This window comes from Balaenoptera acutorostrata, chromosome 15 (genome assembly GCF_949987535.1).
Source record: "Balaenoptera acutorostrata chromosome 15, mBalAcu1.1, whole genome shotgun sequence".
Lineage (NCBI taxonomy): Eukaryota > Metazoa > Chordata > Mammalia > Artiodactyla > Balaenopteridae > Balaenoptera > Balaenoptera acutorostrata.
Window position 1 is genome coordinate 55,393,825 of NC_080078.1, and position 13,738 is coordinate 55,407,562.

Consider the following 13,738-nt stretch of genomic DNA (forward strand, 5'->3'; position numbering starts at 1 on the left):
TGAATTGCACAAATGATTTTTCCACCTCCAATAAAAAACCGAGGAAAAAAATATGGAACACTTAGATTATCCAGTAATGATGTAGCCTGCTACCTAGACCAGACTGATAGATCATCTCTCCACTCTTGTCCTCTTGAGGTACAATTTAAAGCAGCAAATGGAGTAGAAATTATGAAAAAATGGAAGCACAGAGAAATATGTAAACGACTCATCTTCTTCTTCCCCAATTTTGAAGGCAAAAAATGAACAGAGCAATCTGGACCTGCCATACAGGTTAAAACCGTGCCGGGGAGGTGCACACAGCCCAGACAAGCACAAAACGAGATGACACAACTTAATCAATTTTGAAAGGTGATCTCCCCAAATTCAGAAACTTACTACATTTTTTGAAAAGCCAACTCTAAAAAGATTCAAAGTTTCCTATAGAATAGTGACTGAAAACTGAAGACATTCAGTGTCATGGGGTTAGTTATGACACTTTTTTTCTCAGAATGAGGAATATGAGACAAAATGTCTGTAGGAATGTAGAATATATGTAAGAATATTATGTTTCTCAAATGAGCTGCCAAGAGGGTCAGAGTCCTCAACTATTAAAAAACCTCTGAAACTAAACTGAAAATGCCATCATCTATATATATGTAATACTAATCGCATATATCTTCATATGTATATTTATACATATTACATATGTCTATATATATTTACACATATATTTATATGTATTTACACATATATTTGTATGTAGATTTACACATATATTTGTGTATATATTTATATATATTACACATATATATGTCTATATATTTACACATATATATTATGCAAGAACCATTTGAGAACCATTTGAGAAAAGAACATTTGAGAACCATTTTAACCAAGAAAATCAGACCCAATGAAGCAGAGAAATAAAAAGGGACGGAACTGCCAAATGTATGGAAATTCTTGTGCTGTACTTTTACACTCTTATCTGGAGTATTTGGAGATGAGAAAACATGGATTATTATTTTTTAAGATGTTACGACTGTGCAGCCTGCCCCTCACATCCATGGCAAGAGAGGGTGAAGAATGCCAAGGGACAAAGACGATCCCGCCCTCCACAGGGGTGTCTAACACCAATGATACATAAGAGCAATAGAATAGGGATAAAAAGAGACTAAAAGATTTTAACAGTGGAAGGAATAAAAGATAACTTGTACTAATTTTTTAGAAAAATATGATCTATGTAATCTCAAAACTAGGGTTAAACCTATCACACCCAAAATATAATCCAAAATGTAACAGGGTCATTGCAAGTTAATTCCTGGGAAGAATCTGACGATAACAGTCTGTTCCTTTACTAACACACTTTTTTTCGGCCAAATCAAGGCAGGGCTAGGAAAGGAAATTAGAACTAGGCCTCACCAATCACAGCACGATCAGAGGTGACACAAAGCCCTAGAAATTGACCTTAAAATACTTCCAGTAAAATTGTGGGGTTGTGGGTCCCCTGGCCATACAAGCATACCTACCAAACCCTTCCTTGGGTCTGATTTCAACCCAGAGCACAGAAGCCCTGCCACTGGTATGTGTTCATTCTGAGCGGCCTAATTTGACTTCATTCTGCTTGGGCTTCAGTCCAACTGGCAGATGTCCTTGTAGAAGCTTGATCTCAGACACTTTCCCTTTCTAATTTTTTGGCACCATTGCCTCTATTGCATGGGATATCATCTCTGAAACTTTATCTTGGGTTCCCCAGGTTTTGCTTGATTTTTGTTGCTTTGGTTTTCTCTTAAATCTTCCTGCCCCAAAGAGGTTCATGTGAAATACTAAATCATTGATTAATTCCTAGGAATTAGCCAATGACTTGCCTGCAAATTTCCAACCATTCCTTGCCTTCTCCCTACCTCCCTCCAAAATAAGTAGCCTCAGAAGCAAAAATGCAAACACAAGGTAATCTTTGTGAACGCTGTACAAATGCACCATTTTCTCTTACAGGTTGGCCTTTATAGAATGAAATGCCAGAGCTTTGATATTTATTATCTGAAATAGGTTTAACATTTGGAGAAATGTGTTCAAACACATAACCTTGGAAAGAAAAGCAAGCTGATGGAACAGAGAACAGGGGTAGGCAGAAAACAATTTTGCTGTGGAGGGGCAAAGTTAGAAAATTGAGTCCTTTGAGCGTAAAGAGCTCTCAGGTGAGGTAAAAGTAAAATACAAATCAATTTTCAACTCTTCACGAGGGCCACTAGATATCAGTTTTAAATATACATGACCACAATATCAATAATGAAGAAATCTTATGTTTTATTTAATACTTTGGCCAGACCAGCCCCTTTGAAGGGATCACTAGTTTAGGAAAGAAGAACAACAAACCATCATTCACTTTCCTGCAGGTTCATCGTTTTCTTAATTATTTCTATTGGTCCTGCTTTATTCTTTCTGCAAACTAAGGGGTGGGGGGTTTCTATATTAGATCAGCAATGTCTGGTTCTTATCCAAATATTCCACCTAATAAGGACGTAAGTTCTCATGGACTGGACAACCACTCTGCAACATTCCTGAGAATTGAATAATATAATAATCTTGAAAGTCAGCAGAGTGGATTATCCACTTTTTTTTTTTTTTTTTTTTCTGGACATGAACTTGTGACCTTAACAGTAGCACTGCAAAAAAAAAGCAAATGTGCTAAGCACTTTGCCAGAGTAACCTTCCATGTAGACTTTTCATCTTAAATACACACGACTGAAAACAACTACAATTTTTGGAAAATTATGTACAAACCCAATACTTCTTTTGATTACATATAAATACAAATTAGCTATCTTTCCTAAAAAGTGGTTATAATAGTAAATAAATACAAAATAAATCTGACCATTATACTTCATGTGCTGGGGTTGAACCCATATAAAATGTACAACTAAATACATTTTAAAATCTTTAAGGAATAATTCTCTGATTAAAATATTTGTTTTCCCAACTTCTTTTCGTAGATATAAATATATTTTCAAAATAGCTGTGTTTTTTTTTTTCTCCATTCCATTCCATAAATAAAGTCTTCATTGGGAAATATTAAAGTGTCAACTTGATTTTTTTTTTTTTTTGCTTTTTTCTAAAATATATATATATATTTATTTTATTTTATTTTGCTGTGCTAACGACACCCACAACCCTCGACAACCATGTCCTGATAGTTCTTTAATACCACCTTTTCATTCTCGTCAAGGTACAACATGGAGATGGCACTGAGTTCCGTTGGGACACAGCACGCCTTGGGAATCTTAGAGTTAACTGAGTTGACCAGCGTCTGGACGATGGCGTGGTTCGTGGAGTTCAGGTGATCGGCCAGGGGGAAAGGGCACTCCCCGTGGCAGTAAAAGGCATGATACCCCGGGGGGGCGACGATCCAGTCATTCCACCCCACGTCACTGAAGTCCACGTACAAAGGGTGTCTCTTACAACTGGACTTGAGGCGTTTCCGCTGTTTGTGTTTCGCCTGACGCTTTTCTCTTTTGTGGAGAGGGTGTCCTTTCCCATCGTGGCCAAAAGTGACCAGCAAGGGCCTTCTCTGTGACCAGCTGTGCTCGTCTTGGTGCAAAGACCTGCTAATCCGCACGTGCCTCTTGGAGACCCCGTGGCTGTCCTCTGGGTGGGCCACCTCCACCACAAACCCGTGGTTGGCGAGCCCCTGCGCTGTCCACCTCATCACGGCAGGGGTGACATCAAAGCTCTCCCACCTGCTGGCATTCTGAGTCACCAACCTGGTGTCCAGAAGTCTGGTCACGGGGAACTCGGAGTTGGCTGTGGCAGGTTTTATAATTTCATAAATATTAATTCGGTGATGGAAACTGCTATTGTTTTCCAAAGTTTCCTGCATCTGTTCCCGAAAGACCTGAAGTTCTGCTGAGGTGATAAACTCCTCAGTGGGGATAGAAGTTAAATTAAAGAAGAATCTACGGGTTGTTTTTCCACTCATTTCTGGCAATTCTTCCAAAGATTCTAATTTAATATAAAAAAGTGGAAAAAAAGAAAAATCATTCAGTAAGGCAAGTATGACAATTTGATTGTATATAAGGATTTATATACATCACTTCAGGGTTTGATTTAACATATGTAAAAATCTGCAGCCAGAAAGTTAAAATTTCCCCTTTAGATAAAGAAATGATCCTCCCTTTTCTATACATTTATGTCAATATGCACACCATGAAACAAAATTTCACAATTCACTGTTACATGTTTAATCTAATACGTGAATACTGCTTCCAGGTGGCTATAATAATGGGGGAAATGGTGAAGCATTTCTTTGGAATTCACAGACTTTAGGGCAAAAAAAAGTCAGCACTATAGTTAGTAGAGGTCTAATGAGTAAGGATTTGAGGAAATTATTGCATTTCTTAAAAAGAAAAAGGCTTTAATGTCAATCCCTTAAGCAGTATTCTCAAACATTACTCTGCAATTTAGATGACTTACAAATCTCGATATACAGATTTCAGTTTCCTAATTAAAGACTCTGAAACTCAACATCAACGATGACATTTTGCAAAGTACACCCTACTATTTTACTCAAAAGTCCAGAGACAAAGGCATTTACAGGGATCTACTTCTTTGGAAACGTAAGGGTGGTACTAGGACACTGTAGTAATTAAGGCTGGATGATTTCAAGAGAAATAACTTCCCAACTTTGTCTGTTCTCTCACCTCTTTATGACCTCAAAAATCAAAATCTCATTTCAGATGCTTTTGGGAAAAAAATAATTCTCTTCTGTTTATAATTCCTTTATCTTAAAAAAAAAATAAACCATATTAAAAATATACACCTACCCAATAATAGGCTACAGGGTACAGATAACCCTCCCCCCACTTTATAAAAATCTACAGAAATGCCATTATGACATTCATGATGTAAGGGATAATCTAATTACAGAATAATCATTTTATATCTATTATCATTATTTTAAAATAGCCATTTAAGTGGGCTATTCATAAAAGTTTTTCCTTATTTAAAATTCCAGAATTTCAATTTTAAGGAGTACTGCTTGTCGAGCAAACAATAAAATATAACATAGCACCTTGAATGTATAGTCTGCAAATCATCAAAGGTATACATTATTATTAAATTGATAGTAAACAGCACTAGAATTTGGGATATTTGGGTTTACTTTCTTCTAGCTTTACCACATCCTGTTATTTCACTGTCAACAAATTTTACCTGCTTCATTCAGGATCCAACCTGAGTGCTAACAAAATCTATTTGGCCATGTCATCACCATAAGAGGAAACCATGTTTTCATTAATTTTCTGGTTGTATTTTTCCTGAACCAAACAGCTATTCATTGTTCACAAAATTTAGACACCTTAGCAAAGCATAATCACTTCAGATCGCTCACTCAAAGGTTCTACCTGTGTAAACCTTCATCATCAAAGCAACAGTCATCACTGCAAGCTAAGGTCAACAGGGGTGGTTTATACCAAATTATGGAGGAATGCTTTAATGAGACGTTTCTCAAACTTCAACCTGTGTGCAAAACACCTATAGGACACCTTAACTCTTCAAATGCAGATTCTGATTCAGTGGGTGAGTCTGGGGTAGGGCCTGAGATGCAGCATTTCTAGCAGCTCCCAGGTGAGGTAATGCTGGAAGCTGGTGAACTGCCCTTCGAGGCTAAAGGTTTTAAAGAATGTTTTTCACATGCAAGTATAAATTGCCAGGAACATATTTTAAAGTGCCTTTTTGTTAAATAATATAGAAATGAATAGACGAACCATTAGCGTTGGCCAAGGAGTAAGACTTGAGGCCAGGGGTGAGCAGCCAGACTCAGAATAGAAAGATCTAAAGCTCCTCTCCTTGGACAGGGAGACCATCAGGCCAAGAAGGGAGTTCCCCACGGTCCCCTCAAGCCTGCTAACCCGCACCCATACGGATACCTTTGGAGAGCCGCTCTAAACCCCACTGCTGGCTAATGGTACTTCGGGCCAGGCACTATTTTTAAAATAACCCTCCCACCAATCAACCAGAACTCTCCTCTGTGGCTCCGACAAGTATCAAGGGTTGTGTTTAGCCCCTTCTTTCCTTTCCTCCCTGCAATTCAGGAGCCCTCTGATGTTTCTCCTGAAGGCATTCTTTCAGCAGAGAAGCCACTAGCTACCAGAGAAAAGAAGAGTGACCTAAAAATCAGCACATCCTTCAGACACAATGACACAAAGCCAAGGCCTGGACCCGGGCAACTGACTTCGCTGATCCCAGCACACCTAAAAGCGCTCTCTCTTCTTTTAAGGAGAGGAAGGAACGGCACATTATCCAGGGCCTTTGGGGAACAGCTGTATTAACAAAGGTGCCCAGAGAAATCATACACACACACACACACACACACACACACCCCAGGAGGAGGATGAAGGAACAATCTCCCAGGTAAGCACGAGAGACAAGTAAAGAGGATGGTTATAAAAGGGGCATTAAATAGAACAATAACCCTCCAAAAGACTAATATGAGACTGAATTATATAAAACTGCCATCATTCAACTGGATTTAACCTATAAAAAAGCAGTTTCATGTGCTTCAAAATCTCATTGGAGGTAAGTGGCCAAAAGGATAATCACTTAGCAAAGGAAAAAATTACACTATTAAACATTAACAAGTAATGTGAAGATCCCTCTCAACTTTGCAGTTTCATCTCAGTCAGCCTAATCCCTGAAGGACCACTATCCCTCCTTAATACAAAGGCCTCCATGACAAGACCGCTGACTGCAGACTCTGGTCACAGAGATAAGTCAGAAGGTCACAGAAACCCCCAAACCCAGGAAAACAACTGACCAAGGTTAGGGCACCTACTACCCTCTCCTTTGATCTTCAAGGGAACATGAATTTTTTCTAGAAGGTAGAAAAAAATCTGAACCTTGTGAAATGAAGTAAAGAATCTGCAAATCACCACATCAAGCCTAGGGATTCTGAAAATATGGAGCATTTACCTAAGTAGGTAATGTATGCTTTTCTAGAGGTATATACAATTATTAATTCTCTGTAAATAAATAACCCTTATTGAATAAGCTGCACTTGCCAAGGGATCTGAGGATTCCAGCCTATCTTAGACATGGGTTCTTGAACCTCTAAGTTCTTATCCAAATAGATGGAGCTATGGCTGCAAAAATGTGGGAAAGTAAAGAAAAATAAGGCAACAATGACATTTGACCTCTCCTCCAAAAAGTGAAGTTCTAACTTAATCATCTACGCTGTCAATTATTCATCTACATTCGAAAAGATGAGATTGAATTCCCTCAGCTAGCCTAGGTCCACTTTGGCCTCCTCTTCCCTAGACCAGCAGAGAATAGGACATAAAGAAACAAGTCATCACGATAATGACGCAAGTGTGCTGAATGGTTGTTTGTGCCAGGTCTGGCACTAAGAACTTTATATGAATTACCTTATGACAAATCAGTTAGAGAGGAACTGTTACTAGCTCCATCTTGTAAATGAAATAGTTGGAGCTCAGAGAGGTTATGTGACTTTCCTAAGGTCACAGAGCTAGTAAACTAAGAACATAGCTATGAACTTGAGTCTACTGCAGCTTCCAAGTTTCTGGCCACTAGACGGCACCATCTAACATAGGGGAGGAGTCAAAAACGCAAGCAAAAGTCAAAACCATTAGAGGCAGATTTATATTTAACACAATGATAACCGTAGGGCAAGTTCTGTCCCAGTTAAAGGGATAGAAATGGTGGAAGAAGCAGACAGAACAGAAAAGTAAAGCAGAAAAGTAAAGTGGCAGGGGCCACTGGGACATAAAGATCTTGTGTGGAACCACTGATATTTTGTGACTGCCTGTTTGTCCTACAGTATGACGAGGACAAGTTTTGCTGAGTTTTAGCAAAAAGTGAGTTGTCATTACATTTTGAGAATTTTGCAACACTCTTTAGACAAAAAAATGTCCATTAAGAAAACAACAATAAAAACCTGGGAAAGTTCTAGCAAATCAGTAAGGTTGGAAATCACTGCCCTGAAATAAAATGAAAGTAGTGGAGAATAATAAAGAAAATTTTCCAAAATATAAAATAATGGTTAGAGAATTGATGTATCAAGGAGAAAAAAAACGATAAAATACAAAAGGTTAAAATGAATCAGTTAAAAAAACAAAGACAACAAAGGAGATGGCAGCTAAAAGAAAGAGCATGGTCATGGTCACCAACCCTGATTTGGCCTCTACCCACTCTCTTAGCTCCATCACCTTTGGAATGATCCAGGGCCCTCTTATTGTTGCTTATTTGGTGAAATACACAAAGGGGCAAATCTTAAAAAAAGACAAAATAGCTTCATGAGGAGGGATCAAGGGGGAACAGAGAGGAACCAGTAAAAAAGAGGCAGAATGGAAAACATAAGTGCAAGAACTATCTCTGGGCACCAAAGCCTCAATCTCTATGAGCATTTCTAAACAGAACGCCTGTTCTACCTAAAGGGGGCCTTTCACAATCACAATGAAATACCTGGGGACACTGGGGAAGCACCCCAAGTGAGCACTGGTTTGGGGGGGTGTATGTGTCCAAATCCTTTGGTTGCACTGGGAATTTGTGATACCAGTGCTCCATCACAGAGCAGTGGTTGTTTCTTGAACTTTCTTTTTAAATGGATATTTTCAAGAAAATTACATTTGTGGGAACAGGGTTAATCTCTATTTCAAAGCTTCAGTCATAGAGGCAAATAATTCAGTTATTTTGGGCAAAAAGAGAACTGTGTCCTTCAGAGTCTGGAGAGCGAGCACGTGGTCCTTCCATATTCCAATCTGACAGGAAAGAATGAAGATTTTTTGCAAGGCCAATAAAGTCAACCAATTTCAATGTGTTTTTAACTACAAGCAAAACACAAAACACTGTTTCCAGTTGAAGAAGTGATTTTTCTATCCTCAGTGGCCGTTCCGAAGCACTTTTTAGCAACTCTGAAAAAAGAAAATTTTTCCAGCGCTTGGGCTCTCCCGAATAAAAGCCACTGGAGAAAGGACTAGACAAAGCTTAATAGGAGAAATGACAACTGATAATTTCTGTGTCAGATCACCTATGATGTGGACCCATTATCTTCACACATCGGTTGAAAGAATGCCATCATGATACTTCTTGTCTTGTATTCCGCCAAATTACCCAGATCCCACCCGCAAATAAAACCAACAGGTAATTCTCGTAATCAGGTCCTTTGGTCCTTTACCAAATAAACGTCCACAAAGGCTCTAGGAACCAAATTCTGCTCTTAAACCTGCAGCCTTAATCACATGGTTTATTAAAAGATTTTTTAGTGTCATGCATGGATGTTTTATAAACAAGAATGTTTACAAAAACCAAATTCTGGTTTACGTAAAAATGAAACGGTCTTCAAAAAAGGGTAATTTGTAGCTTAATGATTATATGCTAGTCTTAAGAAGAAAAGAAATGGGTTTGTTGAAACTTGGGGCAAACATTACATAGCTTTTTTTTATTATCTAACTGCATAAAGATCTGAAGTTATTGCAAGTTGATTTTAAGCAAGTTGGTAACTTCTGCACTATTTGGTGCATAACATTTACACGTTTAAAGACATAAATTCTGACTTATAAACTCAAGCATGCTATTTAAGTTAAAATCATACACTCCAATAAGTTCTAGCCTGTTTAGTTTTGGTCGAGCCACTTCCAGAGGAAGGAGAAATATGCAGACTTCACTGATGGAATCCTCATGCAACTGAACGTTTTTAGGTGTCAAATGCCTTAAATGATCTATCTTCCTTTAAAGTTCTAAGAGACATACACAGTGCCTTCTTGGCCTTAAAAATAAAGTTCAGAATGGTTTCCATGTTATATCTCCAGGAGAGGTGGCTGAAATAGCAATTCTTATTACTTTTCTATCCAGAAAAACAATTCTAATCAGCAGCAGCTGGGAATGATGAGCTGGATCTATAATCTCCCCAAGGTGGTGATGACAGAATGTACAGGAACAAGAACATTTCTGCATGACAACAGACAACTTCTGCTTTCAGTGGATGAATCCTGAAGGAGTAAAATGGGATCTTATTTCCTTTCAAATATGATTTCTGCTAGCAGAGAGCACCTCACTTAGAAATGTGCTGAAAAATGAATTGATTTTTCAATTCATGTCCCCTTCATTATGTATAGCTGCCTTGATGAAGTCCCTTTTGTTATGTGACCGGCCTTTAGGACCCCTTCCCACTATCGACTGCTGTTCTCACAAGTATAAGTTCTCCTTCACACTGGCAGAAAATGCCTGGCTGTGACACTACTGATTTCTTTATATCAGAGGGTAGATTTCCACTCGAAATTGACTACCTCAGCAAGGCAAGGCAAGAAAACTGGAACAATATCCCAGTTCCCTGATATCCTACAAGTGGCTGCTCTGTGATATACAACTTTGGACCATTCTCTAGAACTTGAACGAACCTGGGCTCGTTTAGAATGTGTTAAGCCAAAGGAACATTTAAAAGTGTAGAAAAAGAATTGAAGTGGAAAATATTTTTGACCAATTGCCCTAAGAACTTGGGTACAACAGATCTCACTAGCTGCTCTAAGACATTTCAAATCCACTAAATGCCTTTCTGATGAAACAAGCATAAATATCCTACCTTAGAAAAACCACATCCAGTATCATTAAAGAAAAAAAAAACCCCACATTTCAATGCACATGAAGGAAAACAGGCAGTTGCTGCAAAAGCTTTTATCTGAAGGCTAGCCTTGTCTCTACTCCGGAGTTCATCTCAGATTTAAGCACAAGACAAGAAAGTCATTGTGGAAACAATAAGATTGATTGTGGAATTGATCTCCCACGAGGATTAGATAGGGATTTGAAATATTCCAAACCAGGTCCAGATCTACTGTAAATTAGAAAGACATTGGAGCCCTGGGCTTTGATTTTTCAATACTATCTCTGAAAATTCTGCCCTTGGCTCTGTCATGCTTGAAACCCCGGCTTAAGCAAGAGAAGCAGATTTATAGAGCAAAGGCTTCCAAACAGACCTAAAGAGATCCCAATCTGCCCCCCTCCTTCTCATTCTTCTCCTATGGAATTCTTGCACGTTTAGCTGACTAGGGGCAAGCCTTTTGCCCTCATCTTCCCCATCACTTGATTTCTCTCCAGTTCCTGGAGGAGGAGTCGCTCTTCTGGCTGCAAGCCAGGAAAAGGGTGCAGATTTACCAAAGGGGAATCCCTGGCTCTCCCGCCACACAGGCAGTGAGTGAATGCCAGGTTCGTAAAGGTTCTTACAGAGGCAAACATGGAAACGTCTGCAGCGCCCCGGCCAAGCTGCCCTTCCAGGGACGCCTGCTGTCTGCCCACTGTGGGGCGCTTGGCTGGACGACTCCCCGCCCCCGTCTCCGCCCCCGCGCCCCGGCTCCAAGCCTCACCTTCGTGGTGGAAGCTGCGCACGGTGTTGGCGAGGCTGGCTGCCCTCTCCAGCCGGTGGTCCGGGGCGGGCGCGCCAGGCTGGCCCGAGTGCCGGCGGTACAGGTCCAGCATGTAGGGGGGCACCACGGCACCCCTGCTGGGGGTGGGTCTCTGCTTCAGGCCGAACATGCTAAGCAGCCGCAACTCGAACTCACTCAGGACGTCGTCCGAGGGCTGGGACGAAGACCGGCCAGCAGACACCGCGAACTTCCTCCGGCCCAGCTCGGGAATGAGGCCGGCCGCAACGCCCAGGAGGACCTGGGGAAGCAGCAACGCTAGAAGACAGCGGGTCCCGGCCACCATGGTCGACCTGAGGACAGGGCCGACGTGAGTCACGGAGTTCTCCGCCCAGCCCTCCCCCCTTCCGCCCCCGCGGTCCCGGCTCCCGCTCGGTCCCCTTGCTTCCTCCTCCAGGGTGCCCACCCGGCTGACAACACTCGCGGAGACACTTCAGAGGAGCTGAAGCTCAAACGTTTGGGAGAACGGAAGACCCTTAGTTCCTGAGCCAGATGGATTTCCCCCTCCCATTCCATTCTCAATCCGTCTGACAAGATTTGCCCCCACCCCACCCCGCGTCAGCGACTGTCACCTTTTCTTTCTGTGACACGCTGACAGCCTGTGCAGGGAACCTGGGGAAACCACCGTTTGGTCTCACACCCCTCCGTCCCCTAAACTAACCCAATCACACAGCGCTCGCTTGCATATAAACACTCGCAAATGGTGCATGTGACTTCCTTAGAGGCACTGTATAGAACTTCCTGATACACACACACGGTCTATAACTTCCAGAGCCAGTAAACTCAAGGGCACAACTTCCGAAGTCACTTGCAACCTGTGGCCCACGTCTCTAACCTTAGAGGTGTCAGGGCAGGCCACTCTATCCCCGAACCCCCTCCCCCCAATGCAGTCAAAATACGCAGGTATCTTCATAGGATTACGTAGATGGCTAATATCTATTAATTCCCGTGTCAGCACAAGGTGGCACGAAAGAACTGCCCCCTCGCATTCCTGGAAACAAACAGGGAGAATCCCAACTTCTAATATTTTCCCAAATGGGACGCAGCTCTGAGTACAGAGAGCAGGTCTCCCGGAGAAACTTGAAAAAGTCAGAAGAGATCGCCACGGCAAGGCGTATAGGTTGGCAGCTAACGGGTGAAATCCAGGGGCCACCCTCTCCAAGGGATTTCTTTGACTTAAAAAAAAAAATCATCTAAGTGTTAACAGCCCTAATAAAATGCCGAAAAGAAGGGAGGGAGGAGGGGCGGAAGAGTGCGAGCCGGGAGTGCAAAGCCGATGGTCGCCCGGCGGCGGTAGGATGGGGGCATCCCCGCAGGAGCTCGGCTGCACGTGGACCTGCTCTGTTTACGTCCGGCCCAACCTGGCCCCGGGAGGGGCTCATCCGCCGGGGCCCCGCGCCCACCCACAGCCCCGGCCTCGGCCCCGGGCCACGTTGTCTACCTTTAGGAAACCGCAGACCGTCTAAGAAGCACGCGGGGACACGTCCATTGAAAGAGCCTCCACATGGAAAAAGCTCTGGCTGAAGGACCTGGCGCAGGGACCGGGTTCCCTTCCTTCGCCTCCTCCTTCTCCTCCCGGGTGCCGGCCGGGCAGTCTCTCTCCGAACGCAGGGAACGGCGTCTCGGGTCGGGCCCAGCGGTGGAGTGGAGGGGCGGCGGGGTTCGCAGGCGGCGAGGCTGGGTCCGCTGGGGCAGAGGCACCGGCGCGAAGTGGGGAGCGCAAGTTACTCTCCCTGCAAGTTCAAGAAGTCTCCAGCCAAGTGCTGACACACAACAACAGCGAGCAGGGGGAGGAGTGCGGAGCAGGGAAGGGAAGGGAGAAAGTAAAAGCTGGTGCTGTCGTCGTCCTTAGGAACCAGAGCCCGCGGGACGCGTGGCCCCGCGGGGGGCTGGCTCCGGGACTCTGGGGGCGGGGGTCGGGCGCTCGGCGCTAGCTCCGCCGGGGCCCATGGCTCGGGCCAGACATCCTGGGAGACGCCGGGTCCGGGGAAGGGCGCAGCGGCGATCTCGGTGCCGGGCGAGTTGCCCCCCCGCATCACTCTGCCTTCCTCCAGCGCACCCCCATTAGCGCTAGCCAGTTGAAACCACCGGGGCTCCGGCGCTCCGGCGTCCTCGGGCGCATTCTCCAGCGAGTCGAGCCGAGTCTCGGGCCGCCGAAGCGGGTGGCCGCGCTCTCCCCTCGCTCTCCTCGCCCCCGGGCCAAGCCGCTGTGCCCTTTGTGGCCAGCCTGGGGTCTGATCACACCTCGGCCGGCATGTCCCAGGCCCCCGAGCTCCGGCGGGAGGTGATCGGCATCGCGGCGCTCGGGCTCGGCTCCCGGCTCCCCGGCGCTC

At 43.4% G+C, this 13,738-nt stretch overlaps 1 protein-coding gene across 1 annotated transcript; it reads right to left on the bottom strand.

The window, feature by feature from the left end:
• Positions 1-2,269: 2,269 nt before the first annotated feature.
• On the bottom strand, positions 2,270-12,987 carry BMP2 (bone morphogenetic protein 2). The gene is made up of 3 exons (XM_007191728.2): positions 12,847-12,987; positions 11,349-11,698; positions 2,270-3,978 (listed from the first exon to the last, which is right to left on the bottom strand). The coding sequence occupies exons 2-3, from the start codon at positions 11,689-11,691 to the stop codon at positions 3,134-3,136; spliced, it is 1,188 nt and encodes a 395-aa protein (XP_007191790.2). The 5' UTR covers positions 11,692-11,698; positions 12,847-12,987; the 3' UTR covers positions 2,270-3,133.
• Positions 12,988-13,738: the final 751 nt, after the last annotated feature.

Coding starts and splice junctions, on each gene's coding strand:
- BMP2 (XM_007191728.2), bottom strand. CDS start 11,691: ATGGTGGCCGGGACCCGCTGTCTTCTAGCGTTGCTGCTTCCCCAGGTC. Junction 3,979..11,348: donor GCGCAGCTTCCACCACGAAG/GTGAGGCTTGGA, acceptor ATATTAAATTAG/AATCTTTGGAAGAATTGCCA.